The 27426-nt window shown below is 44.7% G+C and overlaps 1 protein-coding gene across 1 annotated transcript; it reads left to right on the top strand.

Annotated features, from left to right (window-relative positions):
* Window positions 1-44: 44 nt before the first annotated feature.
* On the top strand, window positions 45-18290 carry NUP50 (nucleoporin 50). The gene is made up of 8 exons (XM_060112342.1): window positions 45-380; window positions 5447-5525; window positions 7487-7570; window positions 11435-11621; window positions 12648-13316; window positions 15315-15396; window positions 16796-16914; window positions 17920-18290. Exons 2-8 carry the CDS (start codon window positions 5457-5459, stop codon window positions 18120-18122), a joined length of 1413 nt encoding a protein of 470 aa, XP_059968325.1. The 5' UTR covers window positions 45-380; window positions 5447-5456; the 3' UTR covers window positions 18123-18290.
* The last annotated feature ends 9136 nt before the right edge of the window (window positions 18291-27426 follow it).

The following is a 27426-nucleotide window of genomic DNA, read 5'->3' as shown; positions in this document are numbered from 1 at the left end:
GCTCCGGCGCGCTTGCGTAGTAGGTGGACGCGGGCGTTTCTTTCCTCCCTTTTTTTCGAATTGGTCTTGAGGGGTAGATTCGAGTTACAAAATGGCGGCGTGGGGCGTGTGGAGTGCTGTTCTCCCAACTGTCTCCTGCTGAACGGACGGCTCTCCCCCTCACTGCCCAACGCAGAGAGGCGAGGTCCCCGAGGGACATGGTGTTTGAGTCTCAGGGCTTGCCGACCACCGAATCCTTCGAGGCTCTCAGCGCCCCGGAAGCGATCGGGCGCCGCTTCAGACCCGAGCGCCGCGGCCGCGACCTCGCACCTGCTCGCCGCTACGCACCCGGGCTTCGCCGCACCCACAAGCCAACGAGGGCCGCGGCTGCCGCCGGCGAGGTGAGAAGCAGGCGGGCGGGCGGGCGGCGCGGTAGGGGCGGGGGCCGAGTGCGGAAGCTGGGGTGCGGGGCCCGGGTCTGGGAGGAGGAAGCCTGGCTTCGGGTGCGGGACCCGGGCCTGGAATGGGGACCCTGGGAGGGAGGAGCGGGGTGCGGGGCCCCGCCTGGGGAGCGGGTAATGGGGGAGCCGGGGAGGGGGGGCGCAGTGTCAGCAGCGACGCAGTCGGGCGTGTTTGTGAAGCCGGGCTCGGGGCCGGCCTGTTGGGGCTGCGGTGTCCGACTTGGGTAAGGCCCGCTCGGGCGCAGGGCCTTTGCGGCCCTGGCGGAGGCAGGAGCCGGAGCGGGCAGGGACCGTCCTGGCGAGGCCCCCTCGGTTTGTTTCCTAGCGGTTCCTCTCGGTACTCGTCTCTTTCTTTTCGCTCCTTCCGCCACCTCCTTGGTCTGGCTTCACTTTCTTATTGCAGTCTCAGGCCACTGATCACCCGTTAGGCTGTCCGATTAAGAAACAGTGTTAGAGATTTCGTTTTTCCTTAGCGTTTCAGCCTCCGGAGTTCGGCCCCATGTTCCCTTTTTCCTCCGGGCATCACACCGTCGAGTATGTTCAAATCTGTTTCCGTCTTAAAACTGATGTGGACTGAAGTTAAACCCCAAGGGTGGGGCAGCACCAGGTGGTAGAGATCGCATACCTCACTATGTCGGGCAAATAAAGTTTTCTCCAATTACCAAAAGTTTCGATTTGCTATCACAAGGCATGCTTCATACCTAGTAATCATTTCATAATTTGGTGCCTTTTAAACCACAAGCCCACATGTTTTTTAAGTTCTTAGTAATAGCACATAAGACTCTAGGTGCCAGGCTTTGTGCTAAGTACTTTACAGGGATTTTTTTCCCTTTTTCTCCTCTGGCATAAAAAGAAGATTATTGTCTGAAGTATCATGCTTTGAAATAAAATACGGATTTGGTAACGTATTTTTTAAAGCCAGACTCATAATTCAAGTTAATTCTCTTTCCACACTACAGCTTTTAAGTTAGGGAGAAGTAGTATTTTGTAGCCTTTGCTTCTAACAAAACTTGTTCCTTTAATAATATTTATTGAGTCCTTCCTCTGTTCCAGGCACTAAGCTTTTTGTGTATCTCATTTAAATTTCACAACACCTCCCTGTTCTACAAATGAAGAAACTGAGGCACAAAAATTAAATAATTTGCCCAAGGTCTCCAGCAACAAAATGGCAAAACTGGATTCTAGCATTTTGTAGTATTTTCTCAAATACATCGTGCCCCAGATCTCTGATTCTGCAACAGCCGGACCATCAGCCATTGGGGGGGGGAGTGGATTTGAGGTACATGAGTGAAACAAAGGTACCCGCCCTCTGATTAGTCATTGATGGGATAAATAGGGTGGAACAAGAAGCAGCTACATTAATTTAGGTTGTTTCAGTATGCCAGTTGTCTCTTCAGTTGTGGGTATGAGTTAGGTGTTACAATTTTATGCTTATCACAGGTTTTGCACTTTCACCTCCACCCCTTTTTGCCAGTTAATCTTAATACCTATTAAGTTATTAAGTTAATAGTTGATAGCAAAAAATGACTGTTTCAGATTCTCCCCTCTTCCGCCCTCTGGTGGAGGTGCTAGTTACTGAGTAGGAAAATGGCCCGAAAGAATCCATAGAGACCTGGCCTCTGAACAGTTCAAGTTTAATAAGGATCTATGTGTAAGGGTACCTTGTTTGTTTTCTGGATGACAAAGATTAGTAGCAAAACTTGACCAAGTGTTTGGGAGGGAGGCATTAAAAAAGAGGATTTTCAGGTAATGAATGAAAATTACGTTAATTCTCATTTATGTTTTAGAATCTGGGACTTTAAAACCATTTTTTCTGTAATCAGAAAAAAGCACTTGTAAAAGAAAAATTGAGAGATTATTAGAAGAGTATTAAAAGCTGAAAAGCCCTATGTGATTACCCTACAGGGGGTCAGATTTTGGAGTACTTTGGAATACCAGCATTTGAATTTTATTTTATAGATACTAACATGCAATGGGTGATGTGTAAGTTTGTATCTTAATGACCAGGAGGTTCTAGAAACTTACTCTGGTGGGTTGTGGTGTTGAGGGCAAATGAGACTGGGGAAGGACTATAGGAAGGAAGCTAGGCTGGTTTTCAGGAACGCTGGCTAGTGTTCCAAACTAGTCGATAAATTCCTGGGCAAGGTAAGTAGCAGAGAAAATGGAGTTCTTTGGTCCATTTAACTGGTCAGTTAGGGAAGAATCCAGCACAACACTCACAGTGGATTGATTGCTTGTGTGTGTGTGTGTGTTTTACGCGGGCCACTCACTGTTGTGGCCTCTCCCATTGCGGAGCGCAGGCTCAGCGGCCATGGCTCACGGGCCCGGCCGCTCTGCGGCATGTGGGATCTTCCCAGACCGGGGCATGAACCCGTGTCCCTTGCATCGGCAGGCGGACTCTCAACCACTGCACCACCAGGGAAGCCCTGTTTCTGTTTTTTTTTTTTCTTTTTGCGGTACGCGGGCCTCTCACTGCTGTGGCTTCTCCCGATGCGGAGCACAGGCTCCGGACGCTCAGGCCCAGCGGCCATGGCTCACGGGCCCAGCCGCTCCGCGGCATGTGGGATCCTCCCGGACCGGGACACGAACCCACGTCCCCTGCATCGGCAGGCGGACTCTCAACCACTGTGCCACCAGGGAAGCCCCCTGTTTCTGTTTTTAATAGCAAAGGATTTATGATCTTAGGATCACAAAATAAATTGGAAATTTTAAGGGATGGATACAAGTACCCACCTTGAATAAGTGCTCGTAGAGGTAATACCGTCAGTCCCTGACTCTTATTCCTCCCCGTAACACCATGGTTTTTGAGGAGTTGAGCTGATGGCTTTTTTTTGTTATAAATTTATTTTATTTTTATTTTTGGCTGTGTTGGGTCTTCGTTGCTGCACGCAGACTTTCTCTAGTTGCGGCGAGCTGGGGCTACTCTTCATTGCGGTGCGCGAGCTTCTCATTGCCGTGGCTTCTCTTGTTGTGGAGCATGGACTCTAGGCACGCGGGCTTCAGTAGCTGTGGCACACGGGCTCAGTAGTTGTGGCTCGCGGGCTCTAGAGCTCAGGCTCAGTAGTTGCGGCGCACGGGCTTAGTTGCTCCACGGCATGTGGGATCTTCCCGGACCAGGGCTTGAACCCATGTCTCCTGCATTGGCAGGTGGATTCTTAACCACTGCGCCACCAGGGAAACCCTGATGGCTTATTTTTGAAGAGTTAAAAATTCTAGGAATGTTAACACATCCATATTAATCATATTTTGAACTTTTAAATGGTGTCCTAGCTTAGAAATATGCAATTTGGGGTAATGAAACGTTCAGTCTTGGGAAATAGATTACTATCAACTTGTCTGTAGCCTAAAAATGAATAGAGATCTTCCTCAACATATGATGGGGTTACGTCACAATACACCCATGGTAAGATGAAAATACTGTTAAGTCGAAAATGCAGGGCTTCCCTGGTGGCGCAGTGGTTGAGAGTCCGCCTGCCGATGCAGGGGACACAGGTTCGTGCCCCGGTCTGGGAGGATCACACACGCCGCAGAGCGGCCGGGTCCGTGAGCCATGGCTGCTGAGCCTGTGCGGCCGGAGCCTGTGCTCCGCAACGGGAGAGGCCACAGCAGTGAGAGGCCTGCGTACCGCCAAAAAAAAAAAAAAAAAAAAAATGCATTTAATACACCTACCCTACCGAATATCATAGCTCAGCCTACCTTAAATGTGCTCAGAACACTTACATTAGCCTACAGTTGGGCAAAATCATCTAACACAAAGACTATTTTATAGTAGTGTTGAATATCTCATGTAATTTATTGAATAGTGTACTGAAAATGAAAAACAGAATGGCTGTATGGGTACAGAATGGTTGTAAGTATATCGATTGTGATGGCTTGGCTGGCTGACTGGAAGCTGTGGCTTGCTGCCTCTGGCCAGCATCACAAGAGAATATCATACCGCCTCTTGTTAGCCTGAGAAAAGATCAAAATCTGAAAGAAGGTTTCTACTCAATGTGTATTGCTTTCACACCATTGTAAACTTGAAAACTTGCAAGGCGAACCATTGTAAGTCAGGGACCATCTGTACTCATGTTGGGAAGGTATTTCCAATACCTTATTCAAATTCTTAACTAAGGTTGTACTTTATCATCCTTAAGAGAATTTTAAACATTAAAAATATCTTGCCTGGGGCTTCCCTGGTGGCGCAGTGGTTGAGAGTCCGCCTGCCGATGCAGGGGACACGGGTTCGTGCCCCGGTCCGGGAAGATCCCACATGCCGCAGAGCGGCTGGGCCCGTGAGCCATGGCTGCTGAGCCTGCGCGTCTGGAGCCTGTGCTCCGCAACGGGAGGGGCCACAACAGTGAGAGGCCCGCGTACCGCAAAAAAAAAAAAAAAAGAAAGAAAAAAAAAGTCTTGCCTGTAGCAAGACTCTGTGTAAGTATAAGTTGCATGGAATAAGTTAGTTAAGTATTTGTTGATTATTATTCAGTTCTTTAGATTTCTGATGTTTAAAAATCAGTGTTTCATTGTAATTTTTTTTCTTTCTTTCTTTTTTTTTTTTTTTTTTTTTGCGGTACGCGGGCCTCTCACTGTTGTGGCCCCTCCTGTTGCGGAGCCCAGGCTCCGGATGCGCAGGCTCAGCGGCCATGGCTCACGGGCCCAGCCGCTCCGCGGCATGTGGGATCCTCCTGGACCGGGGCACGAACCCGTGTCCCCTGCATCGGCAGGCGGACTCTCAACCACTGCGCCACCAGGGAAGCCCTCATTGTAATTTGTTCAAATGCAGTTGATTTAGTATATTGTTCGCTGTGCCTTAGAGGACCTCACTGCCTCCTCCAGTAATCTTTATTTGATTCATGACCCTAGGAGCCCCACAGTGCTGCAGAGTTCTCATTAAAGCAGCGCCCACTGGTATCAAGAATGTTTTTATCTCATTTCATGCTAGAGTGAATTTTTAAAATTCTTTGTAAGATTTAAATCATATTCTAGAAAAGTAAACTTATTACTTCTAGTCTTTTTGCTTTTAGGTTCGAAAAAATGGCCAAAAGAATTGCCGAGAAGGAATTGACGGATAGGAATTGGGATCAAGAAGATGAAGCAGAAGAGGTAAGAAATAATTTCCCTAAGAATGATTTCCTTCTACTTCCAAATTTAAATTCTTTTTGGGATTCCTCATGAAGACTCTGGTAAAATTAAAAGGCCTTTTTAAGAACATCCAGAACGGGAAATAGTATGGTTTCTTATGATCTGTACTTAGTCTAGAAATTGATTACATTTGGGTGTGCTTCTCCATTAGCAACTCTTCCCTAAATGCTCTGCTCCTTTGTGGAAGCACCTTCCTCCTGAATTTCATGGAGCATTTCATTGGAGCATTCTAAGCCCATGGTTTTAGCCCACATTGAAGGGTGAGTGAATGATCTAGTCATAAACTTAGCACAGTGCCAGCACTCAAACTTGAAAAGTGGTTCACCACCACTGTCTTAGTCTGCCACGCTCACAGTTTTAGATTTTAGAAGATTGAGGTCGCCTCCCTTACTGTAATGCTTCTTGGAGGCCCATTTTATTTCATATACTTAAGACACCGCCCACCCCGCAACAACTGCGTTAATAGGAATAGAATTTAGATGGCCTAGTTTCTTTCCTAACAAAATAAAAATGGTCTTCCCTGAGGAAATCTTTTAATTTTTATCTTACAAAGAATAGAACACAGCTGCATTTCTAAAGTGCCTCATCAGCCGTTTGATATTCCCAGGCCAGTTCACTAAGGAAATCTGCACCAAGTTAGCCTTTCAAGTTAGTAGAAGTGTGCTAGGTTAAAAAATAGATGTATATTTTAAAGAGTCTGCAAAAGTGTTTCCAAGATAATTCTTAGACTGCTGTTTTCCTTCTTTCGCAATCTGTTTTCTAATATTAATATTTTTTCCTTTACAAATATGTGTACTGGTATGTTTGGGGAAACCAAAATCACAAGTATGGGCTTTTAACAGAGCTTTTAACAATTCTGACTGACTTGGTACTTTTTAAGCAAGTCTTTGGTAACTTTAGTTCTTTCCAGGTTTTAGGCACAGTTACATTCTGGGCCTACCATATAATGATTTGTTTTGACATTAAAATACTTCAGGAATGAAAAAACTTCCATTTGGACAGATTCTAATGAAATGAGTGTGGAAGGACATTACATTTAATTTGGGTCAGGTATAGCCAAATGATCCCTTCTGTGGGTGTAGAGATTTCTTTAAGTTTAGTATTATCTGAAATAAGTATAGATGAGAACTTTTTACAGAAAATATTTTATGCCATTCCTCCAGGGTAAAAAGAAGGGTTGAAGTAAAGCGAAAGATTTTCAGCAGGTTTCCAGCAGGTTACTTAGAGTCCCAGTCTCAGTGGTCTCTGGGTCACGGGCAGATGGGCAAAGCTCCTCTTTGAAATAATGTGTATTATGAACATAAAATTTATTTTTGAAAACCATAGTTGTAAGAGATTAGATTTGGGCATCTGGGTAATGTCTTTGAATATGTTTGAAATATTCGAAGAATTGATCATGAACAGCTTTGCGCCAAAGTTTTGATGGTCTTAGTCTTCTTAGAACTTTGATATATGCGCTCTTGTCTCTGAATTGTGATAAAGTCTGGATTTGTAGTTTCTGGAAGGTTTCTGATTCGCCTAACTAGCATTGGAATTCACAGGATAGGTACTAGACGTAAACTTTAACGTGCCCTCTCCATAATTCGTTTTACTTAAAAACCAGAAGAGGGCTTCCCTGGTGGCGCAGTGGTTGAGAGTCCGCCTGCCGATGCAGGGGACAAGGGTTCATGCCCCAGTCTGGGAAGATCCCACATGCCGTGGAGTGGCTGGGCCCGTGAGCCATGGCCGCTGAGCCTGCGCACCCAGAGCCTGTGCTCGGCAACGGGAGAGGCCACAGCAGTGAGAGGCCCACGTACCACAAAAGAAGAAAAAAAGAAAAAAAAAGATATCTCGATCAGTTTGTCTGGTCTAGCTTTTTTGTTCAGCATTTTATCTCCTTTTTGGCCTTATCTTGTTGCTGTTTAATTTGTACACTCCTGCAGGTGGGAACATTCTCGGTGGCCAGTGAGGAAGTCTTGAAGAATAGAGCCATAAAGAGAGCAAAGCGTAGAAGTGTTGGATTTGAAGTGAGTGTTTTCTTACAGCTTCTGGTATTAAACACTAACTCGATTTCTGAGCTGTAGAATATTTCCACCTCTGGGAGCAGTCAGATCAATAAATGCTTTTTTTTTTTTTTTAAATTACTGTCTCTTATGTAATCTATCAAGAATGTCTTTTTTAATACATATAATGGTTTTTCATTGTTAAATTCATTATTACAAGATATTGAGTATAATTCCCTGTGCTGTACAGTAATTCCTTGGTTGGTTATCTATTTAATACATAGTATTGTTGTATATATGTTAATCCCAAACTCGTAATTTATCCCTCCCCTCACCTTTCCCCTTTGGTGTAACCATAAGTTTGTTTTCTATGTCTGTGAGTCATACTTCTGTTTTGTAAGGAAGTTCATTTGTATCATTTTTTTAGATTCCATGTATAAGCGATATCATATTTGTCTTTCTCTGTCTGACTTGCTTCACTTACTATGATATTCTCTAGGTCCATCCATGTTGCTGCAAATGGCATTATTTCATTTTACGGCTGAGTAACATTCCATTGTGTATATATATACCACATTTTTATCCAGTCATCTGTCAGTGGACATTAGGGTTGCTTCCCTGTCTTGACTCTTGTAAATAGTGCTGCAGTGAACATTAGGGTACAAATATCTTTTCAAATTATATCAATAGTTTTTTAAATTTATTTATTTTATTTTAGGCTGCATTGGGTCTTCGTCGCTGCACGCGGGCTTTCTCTAGTTGCGGCAAGTGGGGACTACTCTCTGTCGCGGTGCACGGGCTTCTCATTGCAGTGGCTTCTCCTGTTGCAGAGCACGGGCTCTAGGTGCGCGGGCTTCAGTAGTTGTGGCGCATGGGCTCAGTAGTTGTGGCACATGGGCTCAGTAGTTGTGGCTCGCGGGCTCTAGAGCGCAGGCTCAGTAGTTGTGGCTCACGGGCTTAGCTGCTCTGCAGCATGTGGGATCTTCCCGGACCAGGGCTCGAACCCGTGTCCCCTGCATTGGCAGGCGGATTCTTAACCACTGCGCCACCAGGGAAGCCCTATCAATAGTTTTGTCTGCATATGTGCCGAGGAGTGGGATTGTATGGTAGTTTTTAGTTTTTTTAAGTAACCTCCATACTGTTCGCCATAGTGGCTGCACAAATTTACATTCCCGACAACAGTTTAGGAGGGTTCCTTTTTCTCCACACTCTCCAACATTTATTACTTGTAGACTTTTTGATGGTGGCCATTCTGACCGGCGTGAGGTGATACCTCATTGTATTGATAGTTTTGATGTGCATTTCTCTAATAATTAGCAATGTTGAACATTTTTTTATGTGCCTGTTGGCCATCTGTATATCTTCTTTGGGGAAATGTCTGTTTAGATCTTATGCCCATTTTTTGATTGGGTTGTTAATAAATGCTTTTTTAAATGCCTAGTGCACTTGTGAAAATTCCTTGGTGTAGACCATGGGAGATACAAAAAGATAATAAATACGAGATCTGGGACTTCCCTGGTGGCACAGTGGTTAAGAATCCGCCTGCCAGTGCAGGAGACATGGGTTCCAGCCCTGGGCCGAGAAGATCCCACATGCCACAGAGCAGCTAAGCCCATGCACCACAACTACCGAGCCTGCGCTCTAGAGACCACGAGCCACAACCACTGAGTCCCCATGCCACAACTACTGAAGCCCACACTCCTAGAGCCCGTGCTCCACAACAAGAGAAGCCACCACAATGAGAAGCCCGCACACTGCAACGAAGAGTAGCCCCCGCTCGCCACAACTAAAGGAAGCCCATGCGCAGCAACAAAGACCCAACTCAGCCAAAAATAAATAAAATAAAATAAGTAAATTTATATTAAGAAAAAATAAATAAGTAAGTAAGTAAATAAGAGATCTGTACCTTAAAGGGAACTTATCCAATTGCAGAAATAAGATATAGATGTAGACAAATTTGAGTTGAGTGACAGTAGGAAGAGGGAAAAGAGTAGCAATAGGAAAGCAAGGAAGAGGGTGTTGGAAGTAAGGAAAATGTAAGATATTCTCAGAGTCTTACCTGCTCCCTGGGACCGAGCTCTGGGTAGGCTGATACCTTTGAGAATAATAGAAGCGTTTCCCATTTTGTTTTTCCTTCTAGTATAATATGGTATATTAAAATGTTTCATTCCTGTGTTCCAGAGGATAAAAGATGAGTTATAACTTGTGAACTGAAGTCATGTGGTCAGTATTCAGCCGTCAGTCCATGTTTAATAACTCTTCCCCAGTACAGTCCTCATCCCTCAAATAAATTCCAGACACGTGAGCTCTGTCTTGGTGACCTGGACATCTGTTGTCAGGCAGGAGAGGCTGGTTTGAACATCTTGGGTGGCATCCTCGGAAAAAACCTACAGAACTGCACGTTCTGTGGTGGCTCTGTTCAATTTTTCTTTATTCCGAGTTCTTTTCTGGCCTGATTCCATTCTTAAGACTGGTGACTGGCTGGATGTAGGTGTTCAGCCAAGTTATATTTGGTGGCTCTTTCATGAAGAAGATACCGGGGGAGGGACAGCTTCATTAGGGAGGAGGTGATCGATTTTGTTTTAGAAATGTATTTCGGGACTTCCCTGGCAGTCTGGTGGTTAAGACTCCGACTCTCAATGCAGGGGGTGCAGGTTCGAGCCCTGGTCGGGGAACTAAGATCCCACACGCCTCCAAGTGTGGCCAAAAAAATAAACAAATAAATTGCACATCCCTCTTTTTTTTTTTAATTTTTTATTTTATATTGGGGTATAGCGAATTAACAATATTGTGACAGTTTCAGGTGCACAGCAAAGCGACTCACCCCACATCTGTGTATCCATTCTCCCCTAAACTGTCCTGCCATCTGGGCTGCCATTAACATCTCTTAAAAGAAAAATGTATTTCAAGGGCCTGGTACATCCAAGTGGAGTTCTCTAGGAGACCACTAGGTGTACTGATTGGCCACTCAGAAGAGGAAGTGGCGTGAGAGATGGGTGCAGCTCAGAGAAATTTCCCCATCAAGGAGGTTGAAGCCAGGGGAAATGAGAAGAGGCCTAAGAGTGCAAGCTCATGATGAAGAACGAGATGCCTAGGGGAGACAGGCTCAAGGAGGGACGGGCCAGCTGTGGACAAGTGACAGTGAAGAGGCAGAAGCAGTGCAGACCACAGCCCAGGGGCAGAGAGCAGCGTTAGAATTTCATAAGGCCAAACATTTCCAGAGCACCTTGGGTTAGAGATGGGAGAGAGCCACCAACAGCAGGAAGGGTCTGCGAGAAAGACCTTTTGCTACAGAAAAGCAGAGGAAACCTTGGGAATGAACCGTCGCCTCTGGATTTCTCAACGCACGGAAAATCTAGACTTGGGACTCAGTCAACTCTGCAAGTTTCTGTATACTGAAAGCAGGCCGCAAGCAACAAAAGTTCTTAGGAAATTATAAGTAGTGGGTAGAGTACTTTTAGTTAACCTCACTTGACGTTTCTACAACTTCCTTAGGCAAAGGGTCTTTGAGTAGTATATGAAGAATCTTTCATTTGGGGTTTAGCTGTGTTGAGAATGTGTTTTTAGTTACAGTTCTGTGCCTCGGTGGTGAGTCCGTGAATTTATTTGAATTAGTCTTTTTAACCTTTTATATCCTAAATATATTTTTAAAAATTATTTCACTGTAAATCACATCTATCCTTCCTGTTTTAGGAAGGCAGCTCCGGGTTGCAAAGCTGTCATGAGTAAAATCCATGTTCTGTTTCTGCTTGTGCTGGCAGTTTCCTTTAATGCTGGTTGCATAAGGATTCTAGGTACTATTTAGCCAAGATAGTACTGTTATTCACTTGCTTATTTGGAGACAGAAAAGTAGAGTTATCTCGTGTGTGCTCTTTCTTTATATTTCAGTCTGATGGTGGAGGGGCCTTTAAAGATTTTAAAGGTTTGGTTGTACCTTCTGGAGGAGGGGGGTTTTCTGGATTTGGTAATGGCGCTGGAGGGAAGACTTTGGAAGGACTGTCAAACGGAAACAGCATAACTAGTGCCCCTCCCTTCTCCAGTGCAAGGACAGCGACCGAGACCAAGGCCACCTTTGGTGAGTAGGTTCTTCTCCCCTGAGTCACATCTGTGTAAAGATGATCTATGACAAATAACTTTCAAAGATGTTTTTCTTGTACTTTTTCTGAGTCCTGAGGCTATATGAGCAAAAACAGGGTAATGGTGAAAGGGATGGAAATTAGGGAGCTTTTGGCTCTTTACAGAGTAAGTGAGTAGAGCACAGGCCAAACTAGACCTGGGTTCTGTTCTCAGTTCTGCCAGTTACCAGCTCTGTGTGACCTCGGTGACGTTCCTTAACCTTTGAGCCTCCAAATCTTCAACTGCGAAACGAGAATGACCTCAGAATCAACCTAAGGGTCAAAGGAGAAAAAGAAGCTCTTAGCGGACCCTCTGTAAAGGCCTCCCATCCCACCCCCTCATTCATTATACACGTACCAAGAATTTCCTTTGTGCCACATACCTTACTGTTCCCAGTCTAGGTTTATTTTGCCCAGGACATGTTGATTGCCTAATCCTGTTTTGAGGGAATTGGTCAAGAAGTCTTGGGATTAACAACAGAGAATGGGATCATGGATTAAAATCTTTGGTTCTTAGAAATGATCCTGACTCGTTGGATTATACTTAGCTAGTTATTCTAAGAGTATATACTATTTCATTTAAATTAGGCAGAATGTTTAGTGTGATTAAGGTAAGTACTTTCTATTAAGATTTTAACTGCATTAATATATGTTCCTCCCTACAACCTTGGGGATTAAGTTTTATACTAACATAGTACTTTGACAGTTTTAGGTAAAAAAGCCATCCTTTTGAAGGAAGAGATTATTTTAAAATTATAGCGGTTTAATGCAAGCATGTAAAAAGTAGATATATTCATATATATAATGTTTGATTTGATTTTTGTAATAACTAGTTTCCAAATACTATATGTGCACATACTTCTTGAACTGTCACAAAAATGGGATACAGTAAAAGCACAAAATACGAAGACAGAGTGGTATGAAAATCAAGATGACTTAATTAAATCAGCTTCTGAATAAATTCTTAAAACTGTGATTTCCTTTAGGGTCTGTTGCTGTAAATGGCCCTACCTTCTTGGTCGATAAAAAGATTTCAAATCCCAGAACTAATGGCGACAGTCAGCAGTCCGCCTCCTCTGGCCTCACCTCCAGTGCCGCCCGCCACACGAATGCCTATCATAAGCAGTTGGCGGCCTTAAACTGCTCCGTTCGGGATTGGATTGTGAAGCACGTGAATACAAACCCGCTCTGTGATCTGACACCTATCTTTAAAGACTATGAGAAATACTTAGCAAGCATCGAACAGCAGCATGGGAACAGTGGCAGCAGTAATTCTGAAGGTGAAACCAACAAAATCTCAGTTGAAACACAGCCTCCTTCCCTGTTTGGCTCAACAGAATTACAGCAAGAGTCAACATTTTTGTTTCATGGTGACAAAACTGAGGATACATCTGAAAAGAAGGTGGAGGCTGCGTCTGAAAAGAGCAAAAAGGACCCGTCACTAGGAGCAACAAGTGCCTCATTTAATTTCGGCAAGAAAATTGATAGTTCTGTTTTGGGCTCCTTAAACTCTGGCCCCTTGACTGGATTTTCATTTTCTTCTGGAAACGCCAGTTTATTTGGCAAAGATATTACCCAGAGTAAACCAGTTTCTTCACCATTTTCCCCTAAAACGTTGGAGAGCCGAGCAGAAGGTGGCGGCAACGACTGCAAAGGTAAACACAAAGTCAGCCCTGGGAGTCTTCTAGATTTGTGGGAGTTCTGTATTTGGTGGGAAAAGCGTAGCCTTGTGCACGAGGTGGATCTGGATTCACGTCACAACTCCATCATTTCCTCGACGTGAGTGTGATCCCGGACAGAGTCGATTAACTCCTTTGAGTCTGTCTCCTTATTCGTGAAATGGAGTAAGACTGATTTGGTAGGGTTATTTTAAGGATTAAGAGTATAAAAATAAAAATAATATAAAAACACCTGGCACAGTGACTTTGAAAATTATCAAATACTTGGCTTTCCATTTAAAAAAATTGTAGTTTATTGAAAAATTCATGATGGACGTTCACTGAATTGTTTGTTTTTAAGGGATTTGCTTATAAATAAATTCACAAGGCAAAACCATACTCTACTGTAAAAAAGGTAGACTTCATAGCTGTGGGGGAAAAAATTGACAGGGTTTTCCCAAGATGTGCCTGGACTGCAGCCACCTTTCTAGAAGTTTCTGTGGTATGTCGTGTTAGTGCCCCAAACCAGGCCTTAATCCCCGCCCCTCCGTTCCCTACGTGGTTCAAGAAGCTCCCTGGAAAAAGGGGTTGTATCATAATCCCTCTTCACCACCTGGTGGTGGTGAACAAACTGTGTGTATGTAGGCTCTTACTTATAAGCAGTTAAAACTACGTCTCTGGGCTTCCCTGGTGGCACAGTGGTCGAGAGTCCACCTGCTGATGCAGGGGACACGGGTTCATGCCCCGGTCCGGGAAGATCCCACATGCCGCGGAGTGGCTGGGCCCGTGAGCCATGGTCGCTAAGCCTGCACGTCCGGAGCCTGTGCTCCGCGACGGGAGAGGCCACAACAGTGAGAGGCCCGCGTACCGCAAAAAAAAAAAAAAAAAAACGTCTCTCAGGCATCAGCATATTGATCCTTGAGAAGGAAAACTGCAATTGCCAGTGGGCCGTTAAATACTATGTTTTTCTACCTGGAGGGAAACTCTCCTTATGTTGCCTTGCCCTCCTCACCTGTATCCTCAGGCAAGGGCCCTCCAGGGCAAAGCATAGAATAAAGAGCTCCCCTCTTCTTCTCTGCCCTAAATACCACAGAGGGAGAGTCTGTCATAGTCACAGGGACTCTGCTGGTTGTGGAAGGGATGTCGAGTTTGAATTAAGTCTCCATCTCAGCAGGATGCCCCTCCATAAAGCACTTATTCCTTATCTCGCGTCTTACGCACACTTGGAGAGCTTGTTAAAATAACAGATGCCCGGTACCCACGCTGGAGGGCCTAACTCAGGAGTGCCTTCTTAAAATCGAAATGAGCTTGTGACCTGAATTGTTTGAGCGCCAGAACTGTTTTTCTTAGTCGCTAGTCAGTGAGTTTTATGCAGTTGCTTTCTCCTTAAGGGGATTGTAATTTGTGTCCAGCAGTGACTTAGCTCTCCCCTGAGGTTGAGGCACTGGAGTGAAGGGAAGTGCTGTTGGACTCAGCCCGGGAGGGTCCCCGTGGTACCAGCATGTCCAGGGGCGTGGTGGCCCTGACAGAGCTTAAGTTGCTTACAGTTGGCTTTGGACTAATTTCTCTGACAACTTGTCCTGTAAAGTTGTTATTTTCTCCATTGTCTTTGGTCATTGCTCTCATTGGTTATTCCTTGGCGTGATGCAGCTACAGTCACAGGAGCATTCGGGGATGAAAGTGTTGGAAGCCCATCTGAGATTTTTATTTCCCAGTGGGTAATCTGAGTATATGTGAGTGTTGACTGATTGTTTTCCTGTGTGAGTTTGCCTGTTCACTGAATACAAGCACGGACACTTTGATTCAAAGGCTTTCTGCAAAAATCCAGTGAGTGCCTCCTTATCCCGCCCCCCGCACGATTAGATTGTGTTTCAGTTTCTGTATCAGCTTACCTGGAATTTTTAGGTTGGGGCGGGGGTAGGTAACGAACTTCTTTTGTCACGTTTTCAAGCTCTTGGTTTGAATCTTACTGAATTAGTGTTGTTTTTATAAAAGGTGGAGATGAAGAAGAGAATGATGAGCCACCCAAAGTAGTAGTTACTGAAGTAAAAGAAGAAGATGCTTTTTACTCCAAAAAGTAAGTAATAGTCACGGGAATTCCACTTTTCAAAGACGTGGAAAGAGGCTTCTGGCTGGAGAGCGCAGGTGACATTGTCCCTGCAGAACTTACTGGGCATCCCATCCTGGGGTCAGGCTGTGCCCATTCTTTGAATTGGAACAAGGAAGAATTCTTGGCCTGTTTATTTAAAAATAATCCGACTCTAAAAATTTCCTGCTGGGCGTATCCTACTCTCTTCTGTTAATTTAGCTCTTTTCTGCTTTTCAAGTGCTTTAGAGACAGTCTTTTCTTTTTGATCTTCCTGCCCCAGTCTCATCTCATCATTCTCTCCCTTTTTCCCCTTTCTTTTCTTCCCCTCCTCCTTCCCCTACAAAGACATAGTCACTGATTTGAGGTTTGGTTTTACTTCTGCTCTTAAATTAGGTGGCATCTCGGATTCCTTCCTGGAGACACATTAACCTTCGTGGATTTTCTCACAGCCAAAAAGTTTTCCATAGCAGCCATTCCTTCCCGTTAAGGATGTGTAAATACTTTATCTTTCCCTCAGTGATGAGAGCTGGTTTGGGGTTTTTGTTTTTTGTTTGTTTGTCTAATGAGAGCTGCTGATTTCAGAAGAAGGCTGAAGAGAAATTTTGAATTATCTCTCAATGAAATTAGTGCTTTTTAACAAAGATATTTACTGAAAAGCATTTGTGCCCTCTTAGAAGCTTCCCTGGATGTGTTTTTCTAATACAAACATTTCAGACTTAAGTCAGCAATTTTCGTAGTGTGAATCACCAAATCCTGTGGGATTCCCAAATGTTGTTTATTTTTGAGAACTTTTAAGAGAGACCAGCAATTCCTTTTGCCTGTTTTAAAATTTAATTACACAGATGATGTAAAAGAATGACCCTGACTTAAGGTTTTTGTTTTTTTTTTTTTTTTGGCCACGCCGCATAGCTTGTGAGATCTTAGTTCCCTGACCAGGGATTGAACCCGGGCCATAGCAGTGAAAGCACCAAGTCCTAACCACTGGACAGCCAGGGAATTCCCAAGATTTTTTTCTAATCAGAGTAAATCAAAGGAACAGGCAGTAGTTTTGATTTGTTTATTAATAACCTAAGGAGATGTGTGTCAGGAGGCTGGGGAAACATTTGACAGCATTATTTTAGGCCTTGCTTAGGCATGTTTTCCAGACTTATTTCAACATCTTGGGAGATCAGAAATTGAAGGAGTCCTGAAGAGAATTCAAAAATAAGAAGTAGGAAAGTTGGGGGGGTGTTTGTGTGGCAGAGTGTGTGTTCTGTATTTGTTCCTCTTCTTTAAGGACCAGGTCAGTTCTTTTGAGCTCAGGGCCGAAGGAGCACGTCAGGGAGGTGTGGGATGCTTGGCTGTTTGTCATTGAGTGTCTGATCGTACCTATTATTTTTCTCTGTAGGTGTAAACTATTTTACAAGAAAGACAATGAATTTAAAGAGAAGGGTGTAGGCACTCTGCATTTAAAACCTACAGCTAATCAGAAGACACAGCTTTTAGTGCGGGCCGACACCAATTTAGGTGGGTATCTTTTTTTTCAGGTGGTACAAAATAATCATAATCACATAGTATGTAAAAGCCCTTTGCTGATTTAGTCATTGAGATTTTCAAGTATATTAATGTGTTCTTTGGAATGGAATAGAGTTTGTTCAGGCCAAATTCATCCTGTACTCACTGATTATAGATTTAGTCGAGTACCAGGGTAGTAGGGTATAAGAAAACCTGGATGTATTCAAAGCTATTGCCAAGAAGTAACCGAAATGGTTTTCATTTTCCTTTGTGCTAGGTATGTGACTAAGAAGCTACAGGTAAATCGGATGGTTTAGTAAACACTCAAGGGAAATTAACTGTTTAAAGGAATCCTTTTTATGTAGCAAATATTCATTAACTTGTTGCTGTCCACCCTTTACCCCACCCTCCAGCTTTACCTTTAAAACAGTCCTCTGAAAGGAAGAGGTAGTGGCTGGGCTCGGGGCGGGTCTAAGGGGAAGTGGTCGGTGGTGGCAGAGTACACCAGACTGTGTCCTGGAAAGAAACTTCTGTGAGGCTTCTTTCCTGTGGACTTGACTAATCTGTGATACTATCATAGCAACATCACTGTCACCCTGTGAGCAGTGCTGGCCTCTGACAGAGCCGTTTCTCTGCTGACCATTCTCTGTTCGAATGACATAGTGAAGCCTCCACGTCGTGCTGGCGTATTTTTTTCTGCAGTGCAAGAAAGCACGGTGTGTTCTAAAGCGCTGCTGGCTTAGGGCTGCTGCCATGGCTGTGGGAGACTTGGGGCAGGTGTGCAGAAGGCGGGTCCTCCTCAGGGAGGCCCAGTCCACGTCCTGCCAGAGGCCCACGGTCCTCTCTCAGGGACACCGTGCTGGCGTCTGGCAGGGAGCTGTGGCCGTCCTTAGGACATTCCTGTGGCTCCATTAAGTATAAGTTGCTCTGGTGTTTATTGTTTAGCCTGTTAAAGCTGTAGTTTCACGGAACTTTAGTTTATATATTTTGATGCATTTTTTCCCTGTTTAAATGCAGGCAACATACTGCTCAATGTTCTGATTCCACCCAGTATGCCGTGTACTCGCACAGGGAAAAACAATGTGCTTATTGTTTGCGTTCCAAACCCACCCATTGATGAGAAGAACGCCACCACCCCAGTTACCATGTTAATTCGGGTAAAAACAAGCGAGGATGCAGATGAGCTGCACAGAATTTTACAGGAGAAAAAGGATGCCTGAACACACTTCGGCTGAGGAGTCGTTGCCAAGTTGCTGCTTCCCCACCGCCCCCTAAACTTAGTTTTCTTCTCTTCCTACTTTGACATTCTAGGACTTATAGATAACTTATAAGTTTTGTGGGGAAGATTAACACGGCCAATAAAACCTTCAACGTTAAGTGTCAAGAAACTGTATTCTCCCTTCTTAAGAACTGTCTAATGTGTGAAATACATTTGAAAGGAAATTTTTGGAAGATTTTTAATGTTCATTTATTAAACTAACCACAGGTGATTTCTTAATGGACTGAATGAAATCAGGGTATCGATTATAGATTTCCCAAAGGCTTTTCCGATCCAGGAGTTTGGGGTCAGCTGCCACCACCGGTGCGGCTTTTCACGGCGGTGTGTCCAGAAGGGAGCTTGCCTGTAGCGGTCTTCTTTCTGGCGGGCTTGGCTGATGTGTGTCCACGTGAACCGTGCTGCCGTGCTGTGGCGGAGATGTTTCTTCTTTGCTTTATTGTGTTATTTTACAGCTGAAATGTGAGCACTGAATGTTTGCCTTCAGCTTTTTCTGTGTGGACGCTGGCCTTTAACCCCATCGGCTGCTTTACTGTGATTCTGGAACTGCTGTTTCATTTTAAAAGGAAATGAGTAGCTTATTCTTTGGTTTTGTAGGTTTATTCATGAGGTGCTCTTACTTCTGTGTACCCCTAGAGACAAATGGGATGGGGGGGGATTGCCAGGAATGAGATTTAAAAGCACAAATTGGTAGTTTGTAGACCCTTATAGAAAAGAAAGGGTTAAACCATACAACAAAAGGAAGAGAATATGCTCTTGGTTATTTGTACCATGGTGAACCCTATGGATCTAAAACCTAAACTTACTAAATCATAGGAGTTTTATTACACAGGAGCCATGTGAACTAACCAGGAAACATGCAATAAGGAAATGGAAGAGAAAATTGTGTGTGTAAATGTTGCCTTTAACTTTTAGACAGCGGTGTATTCTGCATTTGATACTGAAATTTCCATTTACTTTTTAAAAAGTAAGATATTCAGTATGTCCATTTGGAAGGGGAGCCATGGGTGTGCACACGAATACCCACGTCACTTCTCCATAGCTGTCAGGTAACTAACACTAGGGTTCTTTGAAGACTCTGGTCATATGAACTAGAGGTAAAGTTTAATGTTCTAAATGTCCACTTTCAGTCATTCCTCATGAATCACTTACTGCTGGTACCAGATGATCTTGTTAAAAGGCTCAGGGTCTGTGCCTGAGGGCTCACACTCGTATATTCTGATCTTCAGCACATGATGTCTCTGACTTTTAAAAAAGTCAACATCAGTGTAGATACTACAGCTGCTTTTATTTAAAAAGAAAAAAAGCTTTAACTTTTAGAGGTACAGGAGGCGGGGAATCCATTTTGCGATGTGTCCCTCTTAAGCACCAGAGGTCAGGTAGTCACGCCAGTGTCTCACGCTGCCTGCGCTGCGGCTCGCCAGCCATTGGGAGGATCCGGCCCAGTGTGCGACCTCATCCGGACACTTGCAGAGGGAGGCGCTGGCTCTGTTGGGCCTGGGTGGCATCGATCCGGGTGTGGCGTGAGGGGGGGAGGGGCGGTCACCTTGCTCTTCCTTTTTACAACTGGGAGTGTTCATGAGTTCAGTCAACAGGTGGTGGATGCTGTTAAAGTAACCCTGGCCCTGCCCTGTTGACCTTAGGGTTATCCAGCTGCTAACGGGCTGAGGAAATAAGGGGGACAAACCTCAGCAGGTCACAGCTTAGCTGCGCATGCTCCTGGGTCCCACCAGAAAGTAAGGCTCACAGACCTCTTCGGGGACTCTTCAGTGCATCCTTCTGCTTGCTTTTGCATGCGATGTGGAATGTTCACCAGAAATGGCATGAAAGTCATGATTGGATTAACTCTTCACACCCCCATCCACCCCCCCACCCCTGGGTAAAAATAGTTTGTCTTTTTAAATTACTGGATATGTGTGGCTTTCTTTTTCCTAACATTCCCAGCAAGTTCTTGCTAAGACTGTACTGTTAAAGTGAAGATTACAGGGGGAAATGTGATGTGTCCACCGTAAGTCAAAATGTGGTATTTTCTTAAAATCGCTCTTACACTTTAGGAACCTGCCAGTCTCCACTTTAATTATGTATTAGTGTAAGAGAGCCTAATACGCGTATGTGGATTTCACTGTAAACTCTAAGTCCGCCTATTGTTACTGGGGGAGGGGCTCCTTGGCCCCTGGAGGGCTTGCCTTTTCATCCCCTGTGTAACACCTCAGTTCTGCCCTGTGGGTTTAGATTTATTTTTAGCAAATTATTAGAAATTAGGCTTTAAAATGTTTAACGTGGACTAAAATTTTTATCTTTAGTTTGAGAATCTAGGAGTGTGTCATAAGTGTGGCCTAAAGGGTGTATATATCTTTAATTCTAAATCAGATTGTGTTATCTCTTGACAAACACTGAGTATCCCAGTGACCTTTTTGTTTTTAAACCGCTGTTTGTTCATCTCCTTCTGAGCATTCCTGTTAAGCAAAACATTGAATGTTGTCTTCATTGTTAGAATTACAGGCTAAAAATGCGTGTCCAGTTTTTAAAGTTTAGATTGTGTTTTCCATGGAAGGACAGGTCTGTTTATGGACTGATTTTCCTTAAAAGGATTATTGTTTTACAGTTTCAATTCTAAATTGTATTTTTGATATGCTGCATGCCAAAAAATATCTACCTGTTCTGGGGTAGAGCAAAAAAAACTAATATTCTACCTTACTGTTAAGAGTTCAGAACAAGTTTTCACTGAGACAGCTTTTTTGGTTTAGTTTTAAAGGTAAACAAGTTGCTTGTTTTGAGCATTTGTCAGATACTCTTATATTTCAGAACAATCCAAACGTAAGCGCAGTGCATTTGAAGGCTTTGCAGATTTCCAGACTAAATGGGCTTACTCCCAAACCCCTAGGATCCATTCTCGTTCTGGAAGTGAGGGCTTTTCAGTAGAAACTGATTTGTCCAGCCGGTGACAGTGAGGAGCCTGTCAAAACTTTTCTTCCCACTCGGTGTTCTGAGCACAGGGCCTCTGTGTGTCGGTGGCCGGTGGCAATGATGGTCCAGGCTGAGGGCTCTCCGTTTGATGCGGACACAGCTATGGCAGAGGCAGGAAACTTCTCAGCAATCAAATGGATAAATTGTTTGCTTTCTATTTTAAATCAGAAATCGTTCTCTAAAACTAAAATACTTGAATCGTCGGACAGTGTAATCTCAGTTTGTATTAGTTTTTGAATGATCCCATTGAGGAAGTGTATCAATCCATGAAATGTGAATAAATGGAAAGTAAACAGAATCACAGTGTTTGACACTCTTGTGTTCCTCTGTGCTGCACCTGGCCTTAGTACGAGGCAAGAGGCAAGCCAGCCGGCGGGGGAGGCACCACGCAGAAGCAGTGCCCAGAAGCCTCAGCAGCAGGAAGGTCGCTGGGAGGTGAGGAGAGACCCGGACCCTTTTATCATCAGACTCCTTGTGCCAGATGAGACCAATTCCAGGCCATTCAGGAATTTCTGTTGGATTCACGTTTTTACAAATTAGAATGGGAATAACAGATCTTTCGTTGGATAATGTGCAAAGCATTGCGCGAGGGGCTTTTTATATATTCTCTTGTTTAGTGCTTGCAGCAAACCTTCCAGACCGGGGCTCCTGGGTGGGCTTTCCAAAGAAACGAGTTGAGGCAGGCGAGGTTTCTTCCACAAGTAAGTGGAGTTGGGATCTGTGTCCAGGAGGACATTTTAAAACTAAGGATCAAAATGAAAGAAGAAATGTATTTTAAGTTCATGTTACTTTAAGTTTTTGGTGATTTAGAAAATCACTATTAAGGCATTAACAGATTACATTGTAATATACTTTTGAAAGTTTTAGAATAAGGTTCATATCTTTAAAACGTTCTTGAGTTATTCAGCACTTAGCTGGTTTTTAAGAGGTGTCTCCTGGTAAAGAAAATATTATAAAGACTGAGTTACCCATCAAACTATTTTTCTTGGACTGACAACGTCTGACGGAAACCGCTGAAGACACTAAGCGGGTAGGTATTGTGCAAAGAGCAGTGCATCTCCGCTGCGCCGGCCCTCGTTTAGTGCTCAGCTGAATGGCCAGCCTGGAGCAGTGGGTCTGCAGTGTGGTCCGTGGGGGCAGCAGCAGCAACACCCAGGGACCTGTTAGAGAAGCCAGCTCGGGGGCCCCACCCTACACCCACCCAGCCAGATCCTCCGGCAGCGGCCCAGGCATGTGTTTTGGTTTTTATTGAGGTATAATTCACATACTATAGAATTCACCCTTTTAACGTGCACAGTTCAGCTGTTTTTACTATATTCACAGAGTTGTGCAACCATCACCACTATCTAATTCCAGAATATTTCATCACCAGCCGTCTGGGTTTTAACAGGTGTTTCTGACACATGTCAAATTTGAGAACCACTGGGCTACATCTGTGCTCTCTTATGACTTGTTTAAAGATAACCTATGAAACACCCTTTGGGCACATATTTCAGGAGGAAACTGAGTATCACAGTTGCCAGGAACTAGGCCAGCCTTTGTACGTGTCTCCAGCTTCATTGCATCTGGGAATGTAGGTGGTGATTCTACTTTGCAGTTGACAAAACCCTAAGGAGATGCGGCTTGTCGAGGGAACAGAGCCACGCGGGCTCCCTCCAGTGTGACTTGAAGGTATGTGTGCCCGTTGAAGGACTAAGCTTCACTGGTTTCTGAAATTGGCTAAAATCTTTTTAACAAAAGTTGTTTATTTAAATTATAATCACTAAAGTTTACTAAAAACCATGGTATTTCAAACTGAGCAGTCTAATTGTTTTATTAAAGTCAGGTTCCAGGATGAAAGACCCTTAACCCACAAATAGGAAGGAAGTATCTTGTTAATAAGCCTGTTGGCTTACATGGAGGCCAAGCCAGGAGGGAATTTAATGTTGCTGTGGGCAAAAGCAAAGACATATTTTGTTTGATCATCCCCAGAACAAATATTTTTCCTTCCTCATATAAATTTTCCAGCTGTTCTGTCATTTTAACAGTCGAGCACAAAGTACAGCATGTTTACACATTCAACATGTATATATACAGTGAACCATGTTATTGTCTGGATTCAGTTATTTTACATTTACCCCTTCTGCCGGTATAAAATTCCCAAAAGTTTTCCATCCATCCAGTCAACATTTTTTTTCTAAGCCAGGGCATGACAGTAGTTCCTAAAAGTGCATATAGGTCATAATAAAAACGCAAACAGCAGCATAGCCCTCAAGAGTAGGCAGTGAACAGGAACGTAGTTACTGCAGGTAGCTTCCAGGGTGCAGACTGTCCCCCCACGTCTACTAATCAGGTGACTGTCTTAAAAGGACCTCCTCATTATTAACAACAAGGGGGCCAATCTGGATGAGAAGGAAGTCACCTTTTTCACCTACTAAACTGGCTCCTTTCTAGATACCGTCTGTGCGCCTTCCGAAGTACAGGCTACCCTTGGTGACGCCAGTTCAGAGAATCCTGGCTCCGGTGTTTCTGAGAGATATGTGCTGTGATGACCTTTACTCTATCTCCAGATGTGTGGAAGTGTCCCTCGCAGACTGCCCCCCTTTTTGTTGTCATTTTCTATAACCTTCTGCAGTGTCTTAGGCCTTACTTGTGCCCATCACCCTATGACGTAAGAGTGGACCTGACCATGGAAAGAAAAAGCCCACTACCTGAGCAGTGCTTCCACCTGCAGGAACCGGAGTAGGAGGCTCTGGCAGAGTAGTCAGCCTGAGGGGCTGTGAGCATTCTCAGTGTCAACCCCATGAACCAGGGCTGGGAGGCAACAGCCAGCCACGGTCCAAAACCACCTTCCAGAAGACCAGTAGCTCATGCGAAGCCTGCGAGAACGTGAACTTGGGACTCCTTTTATTCTAGTCACTTTCCCACTTCTCTTAGGGCCTTTGCAGAGGTTCTCTGGCAAAGGCTTGGGAATTTTACAGTATAACTGACTTCATAGGGGCTGAGAGAGCTGACCCTGAAACACATCTCTGATTTCATTTTTCAAATACAGCATCTGACCAAATTGCAGCTGCTGGCCTCCAGAACCCCTTGCTGACTCCCAGGCCTGCCAAAGCCAGGGTATGGAGTGGCTTCTGTCATTCAATGAAGTAACTTGTATGAAAGCTCCAAAAGAAGTTTAAGACACCTCTGGGGGGAAATTAAGGTTCAATCAGTAAATCAGCACACTGCTGTAATATCTGTAATCTGAAACACCCACTGGAGAAAAAAATAGGTACAGATTCATCAGAGAAGAAATAAATAATACCCAACATGCAAATCAACTTTCAAAAGAAATGCAAAATCATAAAGCACAGCTAGCAGCCAACCACAAACAACTGCTTAGAAATTACTTCTATTGTATGTGGAAGATGGTTAATCCAGAAGCTGTTGACAATGCTTATGGAAACAGCACTGCCAGTTAGATCCTAATATAGTCAATGTATGCCGTCCTGGTGTTTCTGCTAAAATATATTTTGTAGAAATCATTTTAGTTAGGCCTCAAAGTAGTGAAAAATCTCAACAGGTTTTCTTCGCAGGTTTACATATTCTCACACACAGAACTCGTTTGGAGACCATAAAAAGAATGCTATTTACAACCTAAATTGTCCAACCTTCTAGGAAGTGGGGGACTAAAGACCGGACACTGGCAGCCGCTCAGCAGAGTTGGAGTTGGTTTTCATCTACTGAGCTCAGTAGAAGATGCCCGCCTGCCCTGGGAAGAGTAGAAAACTGTAAACACCAACGCCTCCACGCAGCCGGCTGCCTCTGCTTCTGATGCTCTACCTGCTGTGGACTCTGAACCCAGCCCCAGGCCACTCGGTGTTCAAGTGATTTGGCTTCTGTGCGGTGTCCTGAGTTCTCCAGGGCTGTCTGTTCCAGGGGCTCAGATGAAGGGCTGCAGGATTCCTTCTCTGCTGAGGATCACCTCCGTCAGTGAACAGGAACAAAGGAAAGAAGCCCCGGTGCACCCATCACCCGACTCCTGGAGGAACAGGGTGGGACTCTGGCTGCCTGGCCGGAGAGCAGCGCTGCCAGAAGGGCTGCAGACGCCTCCAGAGGCTACTTCCACTCCAGCTCCAGGGCCCGATGTCGGCCAGCATCACATCCCTGTTGGAGTCTGTGTCCTATTAGGGCGGTTATCTTTTTGAAGGGAGGTAATTCTGCTGTCTGATACACAGAAGAGAGAAAGCCTGAAAAGGACTAATCAATGTACTGGCAAAAGACACTTGGTTTTTGTAACTAAATTCCAGCTACGCTGGAAAACTGAACAGAGTTATCAGAGTGAAACCTATCACCAAGGCGCATTAAAAAGTTGACAGTTTTATAGGTAAATCTGTATTTTCAAGGTAAATCTTTGAAGAATTTTGGCCAGCAATTTAAAACCCCCTCATTATGATAATGTCGAATGTTGTTCAGAAGTCAGTCGTTAGAATGTACCAACTGCATAGGGACTTCCTCTGGAATGTCTTTTAAGAAATAAAGTTTCCACACCATTCTTCAAAAATCTCTACTGACTAGTTTATCTGTGATAAAAACAGCAAAAATAGGTCCTGGTTCGATTCTAGCTAGATTCTTTGAGAAAAAAAAAAAAATCACATCAGGAGCATGCCTGTCTGTCATTAGTATCATTGACAGAAACCTAATTGATTTCTGATGATTTGTTCACAGTCCTTGAAAAGCCCAAACGTTAGCAAGGCTCTGACTCGCCAGAAAACCCACGCTATCTCCAAGTTGACTGGCTTTAGAATATTCTGCCTTTTCTTCTCTTTGACTACTTCTCTGTTACTTAAAAATAGTATCCTTCTTGGGCTTCCCTGGTGGCGCAGTGGTTGAGAGTCCGTCTGCTGATGCAGGGGACACGGGTTCGTGCCCCGGTCCGGGAAGATCCCACATGCCGCAGAGCGGCTGGGCCCGTGAGCCATGGCCGCTGAGCCTGCGCGTCCGGAGCCTGTGCTCCGCAACGGGAGAGGCCACAACAGTGAGAGGCCCACGTATCGCAAAAAAAAAAAAAAAAAAAAAAAAATAGTATCCTTCTTTTGAAATAAGAAGCCTCAGCTGTTTGCACAGACAACTGAAAGTTCCATCAGACACTGGAATGGAGACTAAACACTGCCTGAACCTTCAGGTGCTGAAGGAGATGGAAACAGAGAAGACATGGGTCTGACTCTAAAAAGAAGATAATTTTCTTATTAATGTCCTAAAAAGCTTAGAGGTTACAGGTTTCTTCAAAGGAAAACTACACTTTAATTCCAATTCCCGTTCACGCGCTTTGGCTGTCCCCTTGTTATACAGGAGACAGGCATGTTCCCAGAAAACGAAAGATGGCCCTACAGGAAGTAAGATGTGTCAACACCAGGACGCCCCGGGATGTCGGGGCCCCGGTTCTGGCCCCATCACTCGTCACTCTGTTACTGATGTCATTTGTGACTTTGAGAAAAGCAAAACTCAGAATAACAGCTTACTGCCTGGTTACCAAGTGCCTCTAAGCATGTTTTAAGTTCAGTGTCCAAAGTAGCCTCTGGAGGAGTGAAGACTGAGAAAGGTCGATTCCACAGAACGTTCGTGCGTCAGTCCTGGGGCAGCAGTGTCGAGGCTCAGTGTCGACTGGGGCCAGACGCCTGGGTTGGGCTTCTGTTGTCCCAACCTCTCCGTGTGTGGCTGCTCCCTCATCTGTAAGAAGGGGGTGATGACGGCACCTAAACGTTTAGCACGGTGCCTGCACGTGCTAGGTGCTACCTACGTTCACGCGCTTTACCAGTGAGGCGTGATCTCTAAGACCACCGTGGCCCGCATGTCTAAGCTCTGCAAAGCACGTTCACGCGTTCCTTGCAACTGGCCCTCAGTTACCCTTCGAGGCAGAACTTAGGTTGGAGGAGGAGCCGAATTCTGGCTCCAGTGTGGGCGGGCCCTTCTCGGGCTCCACCCCGAGAACGGGGAGGGCGGCTGCACTGCGCGTGTGCGAAACTACCTCATCCTTCCATGGCAGATACGTTAGGGCTGCATTTCTCCCAAGAACTGAGCCAGTCTTCAGACCGCAGAAGACCAGGAAGAAAAGGAGCCTGAAGGAAAAGCTGTAATTCAGCTGCCTCGGACACAGACGTGGCGGCAGAGTTGGGCTCCCCAGAGAACACTCACCCGGCACCTGGGAACACCGGGCCAGGCTCACGGCTCCCTGAGGCTCTGCTCCAACACTCTGGGGCGTGACCTGACTCTGTGCTGCCCTAAGACAGTTTTGGAACGTGAAGTTGTGCGGGGAGCTG

Source organism: Mesoplodon densirostris, chromosome 11 (genome assembly GCF_025265405.1).
Source record: "Mesoplodon densirostris isolate mMesDen1 chromosome 11, mMesDen1 primary haplotype, whole genome shotgun sequence".
NCBI lineage: Eukaryota > Metazoa > Chordata > Mammalia > Artiodactyla > Ziphiidae > Mesoplodon > Mesoplodon densirostris.
The sequence above is the reverse complement of the archived record's forward strand: the minus strand, read 5'-3'. Positions and strand labels throughout refer to the sequence as shown.